At 55.1% G+C, this 16,789-nt stretch overlaps 1 protein-coding gene across 1 annotated transcript; it reads right to left on the bottom strand.

The window, feature by feature from the left end:
* Positions 1-136: 136 nt before the first annotated feature.
* Positions 137-16,567, bottom strand: CTSD (cathepsin D). Its single transcript, XM_080403686.1, has 9 exons — positions 16,309-16,567; positions 15,743-15,899; positions 13,309-13,432; positions 11,573-11,691; positions 7,445-7,644; positions 6,138-6,260; positions 4,808-4,952; positions 3,727-3,825; positions 137-3,040 (listed from the first exon to the last, which is right to left on the bottom strand). Exons 1-9 carry the CDS (start codon positions 16,377-16,379, stop codon positions 2,879-2,881), a joined length of 1,200 nt encoding a protein of 399 aa, XP_080259812.1. The 5' UTR covers positions 16,380-16,567; the 3' UTR covers positions 137-2,878.
* Positions 16,568-16,789: the final 222 nt, after the last annotated feature.

Below are 16,789 nucleotides of genomic sequence, written 5' to 3' on the forward strand. Positions count from 1 at the left end.
GCCCTTCCGAAACGCCTATGAGTTCACACGAGTGGGTGACCAGACGTACTGGGAAAACAGGTCAGGGAGGCACAGTCTCTGGACACCAAGAAAGAGTTTGGCATCTCAGACTGCTTAAGGAAAGACACTCTCAGAGTTAAGGGGGGAAATACTGTATTTTCTTTTCAATTTTCTATGATGAGACAGTAATTCTGACAGCAGATTAGATTAAAAAACCCACACAGTTAAGAGTTTGTTTGAAAATGCAAATAAAAGAACAAGGGGAGGAGGCTCATTCAGGGAAGACTATGATGAACCGCTCCTCTGACCCATCCGAAGGTCTGTCACTCAGGGCATTGCTTTGGGCCGCGCCGTCTCCTGACCGCCCAAGGACAGACATGGGCCGAGCCTTGAGCTACCATGGAGGCTACAGCACAGCCGATGTAAGGCATCGCACACCCAGCAGAAGCATGGCCTGAGGGCTTGATCAGGGGCTGCGCTGCACATCCTGCTTCAATCTGATGCTGGAGGTGTCCAAAACCTGCTGCCAGCTCCATGTCAGGCTTCCCCCCTCCCTGCATCACGTCTGGTTAGCAGATACCCAAAGGGCTGTCTCTGTCTCGCTGTGCTGAAGAAATCCTGCAGTTGGGAAATGATGTAGCAGGACTCGGAGGAGCTCTGGGCACTTAATTGGTGTGAAACTGGGGCTCTCCGGAGAGGTGCTGGGTATCTTCTGGTTTTGGAGTACCTACCGATGATTTGGGTTTTTTTGGTAAGATGCTACTGTTCTCTAGCCAGTCTGCAACAGATGTCCTTAGGTGTCCAGATGCAGGGTTGCAGGTGGAGATTTACAAGCAGGCAGAAGCAAGCTTTGGAAGCAGCACTGGTCACGTCTGGGGTTGTGGGGGACAGTGAATGTGTCCCAAGTGTGCCCTGGCCTGTCCCCACTGCCCATGCCAGACCCCTCCAAGGCACGAGGCACAGTTAGAAAGCCAAACGGATCAGCTGCAGCAGGTGGGGACAGGGCATCTGCAGGCTGTGTCCTCACTGCTCTCCCACAGCTCACCTTGGGACCTCTTCCCCACCTGTGCCTCTGATGCTCGTGGTGAATTCAGCATAGGGGATGACGTGCATGCATTTCGCTGGGCATAACCATCCATTCACCCACTACCCAAAGACCCTTCTCGGGAACTTCCTTGGCCCCACCTGTACTGCTGGCAAGTTTTTCAGTGAATTTTGGGGAGCCAGGATCTTACCCTCTATTTTGCCTGGTCTGGGGTCACGGCTGGTGCTGATCTCGCCCCCTTACCACCCTTAGCTTTGCCCTCCACCTGCTGCCACTCCCTAACTGGAGAACCTGTTCCAGCGCGCTGGGAAAGTGAAGAGTCTTCTACTCCCAGCACGGGCTGGGACTCTTGGCAAACTCTCTTCTGCTTTCCAGTACTGCTTGTAACACTTCATCGTCCTCCTGGCTCCACCAGTATTTGCCTATTGACGTCAGCCCAGTGAAGCAAAAGGCTCCATATGCACTTATCTGGCCCTCCGGGAGGATCTGCAAGCACAGCTGAATCAGCTACAACCCCTCCAAAGCAGCACTGCGCCTCACTCCATCCGCAGCACGGGGTGGACATGAACAGAGCTCTCACCAGTGTTAGTAAGGTGGAAAGCAGGTAAGGAGGGTGTTAAGGGCAGTTGGGTTTCAGAACGGGGCAGCCCGGAAAGCAAACCCAAGTCCAGCAGCTACCACAGCACCCTCCTGCCCAGGAGGCGCGCTGGCTTTCTCAACTGTCTCTTGAGAGTTTTGGCCAGTTCGAAATGTTGCAAATGATGTTTCCAAAAGGTCTTAGGTGGCTGACAAACACCTACGGATTTTATTGGTGTGATGTCAGCTTGAAGATCACTTAGTTGCTTTAAGAAACATTATTCTCAACTCACTGGCTGTGGATGAAGCTGGGAAGATCTGCGGTTTGGGGAACCTGGGAGAAGTTCACTAAACTTGAGGGAACCTGCGTCAAGTGACTTTGCTCAGCAGAAAGATGGGTCTTCACGGCCACAAATTCAAGTGACCTCTTTTAAAGCCTATCTTGACCCCCTTTTATATTCATACTCCCCGAAGAGTCCTGCTGGCTGGAGCTCCCCTACAAATCCCCGTCCTGTTAGGTCAGGCACGCAGATGTCATGCCTCCAGCTCTCTCACTAGTACCCTCACTACACAAAAACACACCACCAGAGCCCTTGGGCTCTGAAACTCAACCCTTGGGGCACACTACTGCAACCCCCCGTCTCTCCAGCCTGGGATACAATCTCCTAGCACCCAGCCAGCACAAACCCGCTGAGAAGTGACCTAGCAGTCTGCACCAACCCGCTGTAGAGGGGTGATGAAGACAGGCTCTCCCCTGCCTCCCCACTCCCCCACTTCATCAGTGAAAAAGCAAGTAGTAAACACGCTGGACAGCCTTCCCCATCCCTCCCCAAAGCCCAAACCCAAGAGCAGCTGTACAGCTTCTCTGCAGAAACAGAGGTGCTGGGTGCTGGCGCCAGCCAGCTGTCCCCCCAGAAGGGAGACCAGGGCTGGGAGACGTGAGAGGGTCTTGTTCAGCTCTGAGAATCATTCTTAAAAACAAATACTGGAAGACCTAGCAGTAAAGCAAGGGGCTACTCCTGCTGGAGATGTCAAATAGAGACCTCCCAGCACCACTTACTCAACAGAGGGGAAAAAGTAGCTAGCAGGGCCCTAATGACTATTTTCCATGTAATTTAAAATCTAGTTCCGTTTCTTTTTCTTTTTTTTTTTGTTTTCCTTTCCACTCACTGGATTTCTAATCCTCGTAATCTTTCTCTACAGCTCCCGTGCATGTGTGTAAGTGTGTGTGCAGCAGAGGCAGTGGGGGTCAGGCGCTTAGACACATTTGGCAAAGCCAACAGAGTCATTATCACGGTCAAAGACGGTGTAGTAGGGACCGATGAAGACATCTCCCAGGATCCAGAGTGGGCCCCCGGGGGGTGGGATGTCCAGGCCTGAAAAGCCGCTCAGGCAGATGGTCTCTCCTTGTACAGAAACCTAGACAGAAGAGCGAGAGCTTCAATCCGAGGAGGGCCTCCCCTTCCTTCAACCCTGTAAGCTTGGGAGGAACACCCGCCAGTGCCGGCTGCGCTTCAGCCTCTCCCAGCCTGAGCTCCGCAGCTTGCAAAAGTAATTCCCAACCTGCTGCTCCCATGGCTCCAAACCCAGCTTCCCTTCCCAGAACCTGTATGCAGCGAAGGGTCAAGTAAAGCCACACCTGCCCATAAACCTCCCAGTCCACACAGCTCTTGAATTACAGCCATTGTTGAAATTCTGCACAAGATGGTCCTGCAAGTTGACTCTGCTGGCTTAAATGCCAGGCTGGTGGCCTCTGCTATGATAAGGCTGGACTCACAGCACCAGAATCCAGCAAGAAAGGGCAAAATATCTGTATAAAAAGTGATGCAAAAGCCTGCCCGCCCTTCCTCTCCCATCCTGCTATCCCTCATGAGCATCAGGCAGTGGGTCTCATTCCTGCAGGACCTTTGGTGAGGTTGCCTGGGTCCACCAGCAGTGCCACCACCCTGTCACCTCAGCCCCTCAGGCTTTTTCCCAAGTGACAGCTCCAGCCTTGCTTTTGCTGCTCTTGCCTTTTGGGTTTTGTGGTTGAGGTTTGAGTGGAGGAGGCAAAAGTCAGGCCTCGGGGGAGAAGCACAGGGCTGGCAAAAGCTGCCTGGGCATACCTTGAAGACATACTGCTCGCCGGTGAGCTGGTAGGGCTTCCCTCCTAGCGTTAGCGTGACGACAGGCAGAGATGACACCTTATCACAGGGGATCACGTACTGAAACAGCAACAGTAAAGGCTTTAGATGGCAGTTCCCACACCCTCAGGAAAGGACACAGTCTCCCCCAGGCGCAATCACATCTTTGCTGTGGTCTTCCCCCAAAAAAGCTCATCTCAGGGTGCAGAAGAGGCCTGAGGTGGGGTAAACGGGTTGCTCCCTGCCCAGGGCTGCAAACTGAGGGACCTGAGGGTTTTATGGATATGGGTGGAGCCAAAGGATGCTGGGCTTAGCTTTTGGCTCTGCTGAGCCCTAGGGCACAGCACCCTATGCAGCAGGGCTGAGGTCTTTGTCACTGGAGGGGGAGACGTGGCTCAGTACAGCCTAGAGACATAGGGCCTTGCAGTGTGATGAATCGACAAGGATGATTTAGTTAACACTGGCAAGTCTTGGGGAGGGTGGCATCTAAGCCAGCTGTTGCTGCAGCCCACGGTCTTGTAACACTGCAGAAAAGTCCTAGAAGTGTTCATGGCTCTGTGATTTGGGAGGGCTTTCAGAACAGAGCATCGTTCCTAGAGGGTCTTTATATCCCTGTCCCTCCACAGTTTCCGGGAGGACAGATGACCTTGTGAGGTTAGCTACAATGGTTAAAAACTTGGCAGGGAAGGGTTGTTACTTGCATTAAATATATTTGTATTAAAGTGCCTCTGGACTCACATTAATGTGAGTCCTTGGCCTCAGCTGCAACTCACACCCCTTCCCCTCCACCTCCCAGAGACAGTGTCAGAGGTGACCCAAAGCCTCCTGAAGTTCCCAAGACCTGGCCCTCTCCTGAGAGCATGAGCGGGGCGGTGAATGCTACCCGGGGTCAAAAGACTGCGGGGTCCCTGCTACACCAGGGGCTTTTCCAGGAGCACAGGCTGGGAACGGAGAGCAGAGGGAACAGAAGACCGGGGTCTCTAGAAGCATCTGGGTGCAAAGCAGGGCATCAGCGCAGATGCCGCAATGGCCACGGACTCCCACTTTCCCAGCCCAGCCTCACCTGGCCTTTGATGAGTGGTTTTGCGCCAATGGCTGTCTGCAGCTCCTTCACCTCCTTGGTGGGGCCGGTGATGAGTGAGGTTCCTGTGTCCACAATAGCCTCGCAGCCCCCTTTGCACAGAGTCAGCCCGTTCGCAACATCCACCCTGGGGAGAGATGCCCAAACAGAAGACAACCCTTAGAGGCCTCCCAGCGAAGGCTGCAGGAAAGCGGCAGGCAAAGAGCTGAAGATGGGTGAGCCTGGGCAGCAGGCAGGCACAGAAGGGAGGGCTGTGACAGATACCCGAGAAAGACAGGTGCCTAGAAATACTGATGCAGTGCAGACCTCCCAGCTCTCCCTCATCTGCTTCTGACTGAGTGGGTGCCTTGAGGTGTTACTGTGGTTCTACAGAGAGCCTGGACCACTGCCTGCCTACCCTGCCTGCGACCTGCACCCCAGAGCAAGCACTGCAGCCAACGTGAGCAAGCTAGGGGCAGTGCACGAGGGACTCTTAGGACCTGTGCCTCTGCAAAAAGCAAAGGGTTAAAGGGGTGGTGTGACAGCGGAGAGGGTCGTGGGCCAAGGAAGGGTGCGTGGACCTCAAAGAGGCATGACAGGAGCTGCCATTACCCACAGCACGTCTGACAACAGTGCAGACGGATAAAGCCTTCCAGCCAAGGGTCTGCCACGCTTTGCCAATGCGGCAGGGCTGGGGGAAGATGAGAACTAAAACCCTGCGCTGGGGAAGAGATGCAAACCCCGAGAAAAGGATACACTCTGATCACAGGCCGCTTTTAAGTTCCCATCACGTGGCAGAGCTCAGAATAGACCGCAGGGCTGGCGGCTGGCAGCTCAGCCTGTTCTCCTCCCCTCTGCCTCCAACAATGCACGCTGATTGCCACGCCATGCCCTTCAGTCAAGGGCTGGCTTCCTGGGGCCTCATCCTGCGCCTCCGGAGCTGTGTGCAGGGGAGCCACGCAGCCTGGGCCTTGCTGAGAGCTCAGCAAAGCCGGGGTTTAATCCATGGGGTTCGCCCTGCCTGCAAGGAGGGCACACCAGCGTTTTTACCTGCTTGGCAAGGGTGCAGCAGGCATTTTCAAGGGCCAAGCCATAAACAAGAGGAAAGGATTTTGCAGAACATCTCCTGCAGTTTTCTGCCTCTCCTCCCTTTCCAGCAACAAACGACCCAGATTTCCAGCCTTAGGGTGGGAATTTAGTCTGCTTTTTTTTGGCGTGATGTGTTGCAGGGATAGATACGATTCTTTTTCGAGGAGGGTCTCAGCCCAGCCCCAGGTGTGAGCTGTCTGCATGTGTGTCCCCATGCACGTAGTCAGGTGGAGGGGGAACTTACGCATCCATGTGGACCTGCCAGTACGCCTTGCGTGTGACGTTGACCCAGCTGAAGTCACCGCTGTAATACTTGGGGTCGGTCCCTCCCAAAAGCAGCTCACCACCAGGCTGAGCAGTGGGGTCTCTGAAAAAAAAACAACAAACCCACAACCAATCCCCCAACCTGTTAACATCAGGGGCAGGACAAGCACACACCCCTCCAAGTGCCCCCAAAATACACGCTGGGGTGCCTGGGGGTGAAGCACGGCATTAGCAGCATTGGAGACAAATGACTTGCATCACGCTACAGTATGTCAATGTAAGGACAGCTGTTGTGAGATAGAACGGGGTAGGGAAACGGGACGATTTTAGCCCAGCCAAAGCATCCTGCCCTGCAGCTTTTCGCCTGGTGCTTTCTCACGGGCACCTGGAGAAACTCGCTGCATAGAAAGGGGATGGCAAAGGGGAACCGAGCACTGACACAAGGACTCCCCCAATAATTAGCTCGTAACACATATCTGTGCAGGGTCGGACACGGCTGATGCAGCGTTAGGTTATCTGCACTCGACTCCGCGCCAGCCAGCAGCCTCGGAGCCGAATCCTCAAGGTTACTGTCAGATACAAGCTCACTGCCGAGCAGATGGGAAGAAATATGGTGATGGGGGAGGGCTGGTGCTTGAACGGCCAGCAGCAGCCCTCTCTGCCCTCCCCACTCCCGGCGCGCTACTTTTTGGGCTGAAGTAGTTCAGAGTCTCCCCTGCGGTACCAGGAGGGTGATGGGGCGTCCTGGTGGGAGCAGCAGAGGGTGGGAAGGTGCTGGGAGCCACAGAGGAGGATCTCCCCAAGAGGTGAGGGAGCGATAGCCCCACCATTACTGGTGACTGGTGGGGGCATGCTTGCCTGGGGGGTGACATGGTGGTGGCCACGTGGCTTGTGTATTTTGGCAACAGGCTAGGGCTGTGTTTACCCCCACAACGGGGACAGCACTAGCAGCATGTAATCTCATGATCGCAACCCTGCTGTTACTTCTCTTTCCTCTGGACACATCTTCTGTCTCTTCATCATTTAAGAAATCCAGTGGCAGATCTACCCAGCTTTTTATCAATAAAATGGCTGCCCTTCTACTTCCCTTCTTCTTACTTCACAGCAGTTAAAGGAAGAGATTCTGGCCTGACATCTCCAGCAAGGAGACCTTGCTGAGACCTCCGCAAAGGTGCTGGTCAAGGGTGTAAACCAGCACACAGCAAGAGATGCTACTGGGAGACACAGAGAAATCCCTAGCTGGGCTTGCCCTTGAAACGAGAAGTGTGCCACCAAAGCCAACGCTACCTGTTCAGGTAGAAAGAGAAGATGTTTTTCTCAATCAGCTTCTGTTGCATGATGTTATCGAAGAAAGGGGTGACCTTGTCCACTGAGATCTTCGGGAATGCCATGCCCAGGATGCCGTCGAATTTGGCAGCGATGAATGTGATGCCTGGCTGCTTCACGGCCTCCCCGAAGATCTGGTTCTTGATTTTCAAGTTACCGAGCTGAGGGGAGATTGGGAGGGAAGGGAAAAGCAGATTGTAAAGAACACTGACTCAGGGGACCAGGGTGCAAACTGAACCCAGTCAGCTCCTCAACATGCTGCCACACTCCTGCCTGCTTTCACTCTTGCATTTGTGGGCAGCTTCAGAAACCAGATACCCTGGTGCCACTCTCCTCAGGTGGCAGGGGGGCGGTGGGACGGATGCAACGAGACAGTCCGCTCTGTCTGCACAGTGGCACCTCCCGAGTCCCTGCAAAGCTCAGCGCACTCCTAAGGGCAGGGGCCCCCTTTGCTCTTTGGCCACCTCACTCTGGCATTTCAGCCTTTTGCAGGCTCCTGGCACTGGCCATGACATTTTGCAGCCCCTCCTCTTTGCACAAAGGGCCCTTTATCACTTTGTCCCCGCTGCATCCCTTCCCCTATCACCTACCTCACCCTTTCCTCCCAGTCTGAAAAGCTTTGTGCTGCACCTTTAATCCTCTCCCCCACCCCGTACATCTAAGTTATCTCTGTGTCCTGCCTTCTTGGGCACTGCACCCGTTCCCAGCTGAGAGCACAAATCCCTCTCACCTCTGCCAATAACCCCTGTGATCTCCCCTACATCAGAAACATCCCCAGGATATTGCTGCATCTCCCAGAAGAGCCACAAGCCTGCAGAGACCTCCCATGGGAGGGGAGAAGACCCAGCCAGGGAAGCAAGGTTGAGCCCGAAGCACAAAAATAGCAAGCGGAGTACTGTGAATGCAAAGGTCACCTCTCTTGCCAGCCATCAGAGGGACCGGCGTTCCCTGCTGGAAAGCTGAAACGCCTTGCAAGGGCAGATCCCCGGAAAGGAGATCACAAAAAGCAGGATAGCTCTGCTGACAGGGAGCAGGATGTGTCTGCTGGCTCTAGCAGTTCAGGAGGTTTCTGAGCTTCTGGCTGACCACAGGCAATTTCACCATCCGCGCTAGGACAGTTTCAGCCTCTCAGCCTGCAGCTAGCAGCCCTGTAGTGAACCGGGCCGGACTGAAAAGCTGGCCTCTCCTACCTGATGGCAGATAACGATCCCTGTAAATTACTAATATCCCCCCAGGGTTAGACAGTACAAGGCTGGGACTGGCGGTGCTGGCTTTAATGGTATCAAAGGCTTGTGCTAGGAAAGGGCTATCGAGCCTTGCAAAAGCGAAAAGCCACAGGGCAGGATGTGGGGCGAAACAGCTCACAGCAACGCATCCGCGCGCTGCCGCATGGCGAGCGCCCCAGTTGTACGCCACAGGTTTACGAAAGCCACCGCTCTACCACTTGGCACAGCTGGTCCTGCACCTCAGAAAGTTCGATAAAGCTTCCACTTAAAAAAAAAACAGTAAAATGTGATGGACTGATACAAGGGAGCACTAGGTTCGTCTGACTATTGACCTGGCTGCACAGCCCAAGAGGAAGGCATTTATCTGCCCGGTGCTGCAGCTGCAGCAGACCCTGCCCGCGCTTGGCCCGCAGCAGGACTGAAACACAGTATTTTCTTCAGCAGAGTGCTGGAGCCAGGTGACAGGTCCTTCGTCTCTGTTCCTCGGCTGGCTCTCGCCCAAACACAGTGACCAAAAATCATTACCAGTGGATGGCTGTGTGGTGGCTGCCCTCCAGCACTGTGCAGACAAGTGTCAGCACCCTGCAGCTCGCCTGGCCTCCTCGTTGGTGGCCCCAGCCAAGCAGGCAAGTGCTGGATGGCGAAGGCAGACTAGAGGTGAGGGCCTCCATGGCACAGTTTGGCACCAGGGCTCAGGGCTCCCTCTGCAAAGGCACAGAGGAGAGGTGAGGAGGGGCATTTCCTCCGTGGCGTATCTGTACAGCAGCCCCAGGAGTGACTTCATGCCCCATGGCCAGCAAGGTTTCCTCTGCTGTCCTTGACAGACATCCCAAGGTCAGGCTGTGATAAAGGGATGAGATGTCTGAGCAACAGGGGGCTGGCTAAGCCCACTGCTCTTCGGACAGCAAGCAGCACCAGGGAATGTGGTGCTACAGTGCATCATTCCTCCACGAAAGGAGAAACGATGTTTGATATGAGCTTGTCACCCCCTCCAAAAAAAAATTCAGGGCTGAGGGACTCTGGGCCACCTGCCAATTAGTGCCTTTCGGTCGGATGTCAGTGCTACCACAGGCTGCTGTGGCTGCTTCCACCCATCAGGATGGCTGGAGCTGAGAGGGTCACCCTGAAGGCTGTTGCAGTGTCTGAATTTCCAGACTACACCTGACTGGGAGCTTGTCTACAGGATGCTGTGCATCAGAGGAAGCATCTTGGTGCTCAAGCTGAAGGTCCCTGACCTGCTGAGTTGGCCCTGCTCCAGCATACTGCAAGCATGACACTGCTCAGGCTCCATGCATGAGGTTTCTCTTGCTTCTGCCCAGACTGAAACCAAATGCTACAAGCTGTGCTGGCTGTTAAGAGCCATCTCCACTTCACGAACAAGCTCAGGCACAAAATCCTTCCTCTGAGCCGCCGGGAAGTGGAGAGCTAATTAGCAAGCTGGCATTAGGGTGATAATTACAAACCATGAAAAAAAAAAAAGCTGCAATTTTACTTCTGACTCACTTCAGCCCCTGCTTTAAGCGAGAAAGTGCCTAAACCAGCCCACACGTTCACAGGACAATGAAGTTCACTGTTTGTCTTGCTGCCCCACTCCATTACTGAGATGAACGCAGATGCCTCTGCCTGCTCCGTATTTTGCAAACCCAATGTATGAGAACCCATTAATGCTCCATACACAGTGCCTTCATTTGGCGAGAGCTGTGGGAAGGCTCAGATGGGTGGAGGTTTTTTTTTTTTTTTCTCTCTTTTTTTTTTTTGCAGTGCGGTGTTTCTAAGTGAACCAAGGGATGCAGGAAATAAACTGCATGAAACAAAAGCGAAATGGTCCCAAGGCTTGGTGGGCTGCAGGAGGCAGAGTAAAACCAGAGGTGCGAAGCTGCTGGCAGCCCCTGTGGCTCTCCCCTCCAGCCTTGTCTGCACTGATTTTCAGGATTCATCGAGCCTGTCAAAGTCCCTCTCCCCCAAAGAGGGTCCCGCACCCAGCCTGAGCTGTTGGCACCTTTGGATGCAGCACAGAGGCAACAGCTAGTGCTTCTATGCTAGCCTGAAATTTTCCTGCTGTAAGAATGGGCCAAAGAGTGCTCCTTGCATAAGCCACCCACTTTGGGCTCCTCTCAGATATTTTTCTCTTGACGTTGATGAAATTGGTAAGCCAATACTTTTCAGCTGAACCTAACATGGAAAACCCTAAATCCTTAGATTTACGTGCTTATTCAAAACTTTTGCTTTGTCTCCCGCCAGCAAAGCAAACTTATGCTCTTATACCTGCCAAGGGACCAAGTAATCTGGGGGCACGTGCGCTGCAGTTTGGCAGTTGGCAGACTCTCACGAGCATCTGTACCTGGGGGGCAGTCATGAAAGGTGCCCACCCCTCACAGGACAGAAAGCTCACCAGCAAGCAGGGCCCACCTCAAGCTGGCAACCCCCCCTCCAAGGTCTCACGCAGCTTTTGCAAACATAAGCACTGGTTCTCAACACCAGGATGGGGCAGGGAAGAGCCCGTTTCTCACCAGTGTTTGCACAGCTGCCCTGCATGGATGTTGGCCAGGAGCAAGCTGGGCACCACCAGCAGCCTGTGCAGCGGCGCTGGCATGTGCCTGGGCTGGGAAATTCCAGAGTCAAGAGGAAGAGGGTTGGAGGGATGGCCAGAGACCATGCTCCTAGCCTGCTGACCTGCTGATTAATACCTTCCCCCTTCTCTGCCTGCCTTGGTCATTGTCACTGCCTCGTTTCAAAGCACTTGGAAACATGGTGCTATGCAAGTAGGACACTCAAGAAGGGGGACCCATGGAAATCAAACGGCTTTGAGCGTTCTGCCGAAAGCGGGGTTGGGCCTGTGGGGGCAAGGGCAGCTGTTACTCACCGTGACGGTGTCCTGGCTGAGGTACCCAGAGAGGCTGCCTGTCCCGTAGTGGATGGCAAACTCTGTGCCGTTCTCCACGTAGGTGCTAGACTTAGAGGCATCGTACTTGTGGTGCAGCACTGCAGCCAGGGAAGGGGACACAGAGGGACAGAAAACATTAGTGCTCCTTGATACCTAGGGCTCCCCAATACCTAACTCCACCCCCCCTAGCTCATCTGGACAAATGGACACTCAGGGATGTGAAGGTGGGTCTGAACCCAGCATCTGCCAAGTCCAGACTGCTTAACAAAGCACTTCCAACATCTGGGGAATTAGGTGGGCAGATCCAATTTGGCTGTGAAATCGGATTTGGCCACTGGGTATTAAAAGGCTAGAGGCTGCATCGTTGGTGTGTCAAGGTGCATTAGCCAGCAGAGCAAAATGTTCCCCCCTGTGCCATGGAGTACCAGGGTGGCTTTAAATATAGCCTGTGCATTCTTGTTACTTTTGCCAAAACTGGCTAGAAATTGTTTTTTAGATGGTCATTGCTTTTTGCACTGAGAGGGCTCAAAATATTTTTTTTATTTGCAGAGAAGGGCTTTCCCCTAGTCTAAGCTGCTTTTCCCCTTGGAAGGGTTTGGAACTGTACAATATGCCTGGTTTTATCGCTGGGCAGATTCCTCCTCCACAGATTCCTCCCCAGTCATGAGCTGGGCAGCGGAGTGTGGCGAGCTCAGCCAGCCCAGCCCCACGACTGCTGGCTGAGCAGGGCAGACAGTGGCTGAGGACCAACCAGCCAAGCCCTACAGAAACCCACATGCTGTACAGGGACTTCCCTGGCTGGGCTGTCTGGATGCTGCTCTGGCAGGAGGTCAAGCCCGCTGCATACTCACAAAACGAGTCCTTTGCTCCCAGCACCTCCCATGCCACTGCCTTGAGAAACCAGCTCCCTGCTACAAATCAGGAACCTCCAAGACAGCCCAGATCTGGATCTCACCACCTTGCCAGTATCCTAAATCTCATTTCACATATGCAGGAAGGTGGTCCGCCTCCTCTCTGGGCACTACCAGGGCCATACAAGAAGTCCAAATTTCCTCTTTACCCCCAGTGCTCACTGAGGGCTGCCTTTCATGGTTGCATTTGTTGGCTCCACAGGTTTCTCCATTCTGCTTAGGCAACACAGCTGGTGGCTTCTACATGGCATTTTGCCATAACCGGGTTTGACACCTTCAACAGCGGAGGCTGATTGCATAGGAATGCCACTGAGCAAAAAAACTTGTAGTCCCCAAGATGTTTCATCTCACCGTGCCTACCTGTCTTTTGTTAATTATAAATCCGTAAGCATGCACGCACATGCTCCATGCATTAATAAACCAAGAACTAGGCCAGTTTGTATCAGATCTGGCAAGAGGCTGATTTTTTTTTCACTAGCTTTACGCAATGGGGCAACAGCAGCATCGGTCTATAATTTGGGGAGAAACATCACAACCTGCGACGCTGCTCCCCAGCTGCAGGGCTGAGGCTGTTGGGGAAGGTTCGAAGCTGTGCGTGGGTGATGCGGCACGGAAAAAACAGGAAGGGAGTAATGAAGGATGGATGGAGGAGGTTGGGATCCTATTTCAAGCTCTGACCCTAAAGAGTCCATCAGCCTTTGGCAAGCCCTTTCAGGCTGCTGCCTCAGTTTCTCTTGCCATGCCAGGACCTGCCTTCTGCAGGGAAGAAGCTGTTGAGCCATGGCTGGCACTGGTGACACTTACAGCAGGCGATGTCTAGCAGGTGACAATGCACAGATGGCACCCAGAGGTTGGAGGAGCCAGTGTCAAAGACCACAGTGAACTTCTGTGGGGGAGTTCCGATACCAATCTCGCCATAATACTGTGCCTGCAAAGGAGGAAAAGGGAGCCATGAGCAGAGGTAGCTGGCTAAAAGCTGGGATTAAAGACCAAAAAAACTCTTAGCACTGAAAAAGGGACCAGCTTCTTATCTAGACACTGCCCTCCTCTTGTTTTTGGCAGTGATGGGCTCCCAGCCTTCCTCCTCTGTAAGGGACGCTCTCCTTTGGTGTTCAAACTTCATTACAGCAGGTGTGAAAAGGACAGGCTGGGGCGGAGAAGAGGGAAAGGTGCTTGCAGGGGAGGACTTTTCAGGCAAGGAGACAGGACAGAAGAGAAGGGGGAAGGTCTGCAGGCTGGCATGCAGTTCAATATACGGAAGAGAAAAAGGATGGGAGGAAGCCAAGCAGAACACCTGCGTTATTGAAAAGCTGAAACTGGCTGGGAAGCTGCTTTGCTGGCAGGTTTGCCGAGAAACTGTGGGTTGCAGCGAGCAGCAGCCCTGCTCACTGCAGGTGGAGGTATAACTGCTGGGGCATTTGGTGCATGCCGGTGAGCCTCTGGGGTGGCAAGGAATAAACAAATGCTCAGTCACGGGTGTGGAAAGACTTTGGAGGAGCTGGAGGGAGAAAAGGGCATCAGCAGCACCACCACTAGAAAGGTATTCAGGGCTACAGGGTGAGAGCTTGAGTGAAAGGGATAACCCTCTGCCCTGCAAGCCCGTCTTTGCTGGGACTAGAAGAAACCCGAGTGGCTGAGATGTTTGTAGGGCATCCCTCTATCCAGAGGGGAGGGGATGAATGGGGAATGCTTGGCAGGTCCTGGACGAACCTGTTTTTCCCCAGCCCTCCCGAAGAGGCAGAGAGCTGTGTCTTGCTTGACAAGCAGCTGGATCAGGGCCCTGGAGAGAAGGCTGCTAGCAAGGGAAGTCAGCCTGTGGGCTTTCCAACCCCCCCCGTGTACTTAATTAAAGGGGGGGGGCAGAAAAAAATAAGGTTATCAAAGCGGCTCACCTCCTGTGAGCTTACTTTGCAAGCCTTGCTCGCTGAGTAATTACTAATCCATTGCGATTAGGCGTAATAGGGAGGCAGCACTTCTTTCAGCGATTCTGCAATTATTGCTGGGGCTTGAAAATTAACCACTGGTGCAGGGGCCCTATGTATCAGATACACAGACCCGCAAGGGGTCCCAGGGGCTGGTGGGGACCGTACAGGGCAGTCTAGGTTGTGCTTTCATCCCAGCGGCTCCTCCGGCAGCAGGAGCCTTTTCAGCCAGGCTAGGAGGGACCCAGCAATCCCTTATCTGCCACACCGCAGGTTGGGCTGGTCCCCCTGTGACAAGGGAGCAGAAGCCTTCCCCGGGCGGTGGCCTGAGCTGTGGTCTCAAGAGACAACACTGTGGCACAATGACTAGCGCGCTGGCTTTTGACACCACTGATTAAAACAACGGTGGCCCTTCCAGCACAGCCCCAGCAGGACAGTGCTGGCTGGATGACAAGAGCCCCTACAGAAGGGGAGCAGGGGGAATACTCTGAATTAACACCCAAATATCCGGCATCAGATTTATTCTGTCAGCCAGTGTTTACATGCTATCCCTGCAAGAGCCATGAAGGTACCCAGCGGGGAACCCAGAAATAGGAACCCCCACATGTATCTGGCAGCTGGGTGAGGGCAAACCTCACATCCTTTATCGGGCTTTTCCTTTTATTGCTGCTTCCACCACAAAGCTCCCTTTGCTCCCTAAGCTGCTCGAGAAGGTGGTAGCGGTGCACAGTGTCTTTCCCCGAGGCTGTGCAGAAAATGAAGGCTAGAGAGAGGAAGGGTCCTGCGTCCCCCATCCCATGGCAAGCTGGTGCCCAGTGTGAGCCCTCTTCCCCTGTTCCATGCTTGCTCTTTTATGCCCCAAGGAGCGGACCATGATTTTTATGCCAGTCTTGCAGAAAGTGGAGCCGAAACAGACCAGAAGATGCTAGGAAAGACCGCCAGTGAGCAGGTCCCTATTTATGATTGTTAATTAGTGACAAATGGGAAAGGACATAGGTCACAGAAGCTGCAAAGTTCCCGCTTGGATAGCAGTGGGGTGTTTGTTATTACTATTACAATTATTGTTAGTAGTATTTTTGGTTTAGCAATGATGGCAAGCAACTTTCAGCAGCCACCCATCAAGCCATGGGGGTGCACAAATCTGTCTTACGGGATCAACATCTCTCCCTCCTTCACCGTCCCAGCTGGGCGGGAGGAGGCTGGCACATCCCACCCCCCCCGGGATGGGCACCCCCCAGAAGTGACAGCCACCCGGCCAATATCAAACTGGGGTCTGCTGGGTGTGTGTTGGGGGGTTGCAGCGGGGCGTTACTCACGTCCATGTAGTTCTTCAGGATCTCCGGAGTGGGCTCATCCACGTCGGCAAAGCCCAGCTTGAACTTGAGGAGCTGGGTGAGGGCGTTCATGTCCGGGATCTCGCTGCCCACCTCGCTCAGGACCCGCCGCATGGAGGGGAACTTGGTCAGGGGGATCCTGCGAGGGGAGGGCAAACACCCACCTGTTAATAGGGGGTGGGGGGTCCACCCGGGGATGGGGGTAGCACAGCTACACCGAAACCAGGGGACCCACCTGCGTGGGATGGGCAAGGTTTGTGCTCCTGCCAGCACCCCGTGCCAGATCCCCTGTGCCGCGAGGGGGGTGGCAGGTGGCCGCCGAAGTCCACCAGAAATAGGGGAAACTGGGGTGAGCCCCCTCCATGGGCCCCGACCCCCACCCGGGCAGTCCCTGCCCTTCTCCCCTCTGCTTCACCCACCGGGAGCAGCCCCGCCGGGGGGCAGCGGGGTGCCTGCGGGAGCGGCCCGGCGGCCAGCACGGCACGGCCCAGCACCTGGGGGTCCTGCCCCAGGGTGTCCCCCCAACCCGGGGGCCGCCGGTGACTCACCGGATGAGGGCCGCGCAGGGCCCCGCCAGGGCCAGCAGGAGGAGGAGGAGGCGGCGGCCGCGGAGCCCCATGGCGGCGGCGGGCAGGGGACGGCGGCGGGCAGGGGACGGAGGCCGGAGGGTCTCGCCGATGCAGGGCCACCGCGCCCGCTGCCTTCCCCGCTTTTGTAGGCGCCGAGGCCCCTCTCCGCGCTCCCTCCGTCAGCTGACGGGCTGACACCGCAGCCGGCCGCGTCACGTGAGGGCGGGCCGGGCCGGGCCGGAGCGGGGCGGGGGAGGGGGCAGGGGCAGGGGCAGGGGCAGGGGCGGGCGGGGGGCGCCGCCTCACGCCCCCCCAGGCCCCAGGCCCGACCCCCGGCGGCGCGGCCCGTGACTCAGCCGCGGGGGAACGGCAGCAAACACCGCCCGGCGCGTCACGGGGCGCCCGCCGCGCCTGCTCGCTCCGCTGCGTCCCGGAGCGCCTTTGGGCCGCTTCCCGGGTG

The sequence above is a fragment of the Falco punctatus genome (genome assembly GCF_963210335.1).
Source record: "Falco punctatus genome assembly, chromosome: 10".
Taxonomy (NCBI): Eukaryota; Metazoa; Chordata; class Aves; order Falconiformes; family Falconidae; genus Falco; species Falco punctatus.

Coding starts and splice junctions, on each gene's coding strand:
- CTSD (XM_080403686.1), bottom strand. CDS start 16,379: ATGGGGCTCCGCGGCCGCCGCCTCCTCCTCCTCCTGCTGGCCCTGGCG. Junction 15,900..16,308: donor CCCTGCGCGGCCCTCATCCG/GTGAGTCACCGG, acceptor CTCCCCTCGCAG/GATCCCCCTGACCAAGTTCC. Junction 3,826..4,807: donor AACCACTCATCAAAGGCCAG/GTGAGGCTGGGC, acceptor TTGCTGTTTCAG/TACGTGATCCCCTGTGATAA.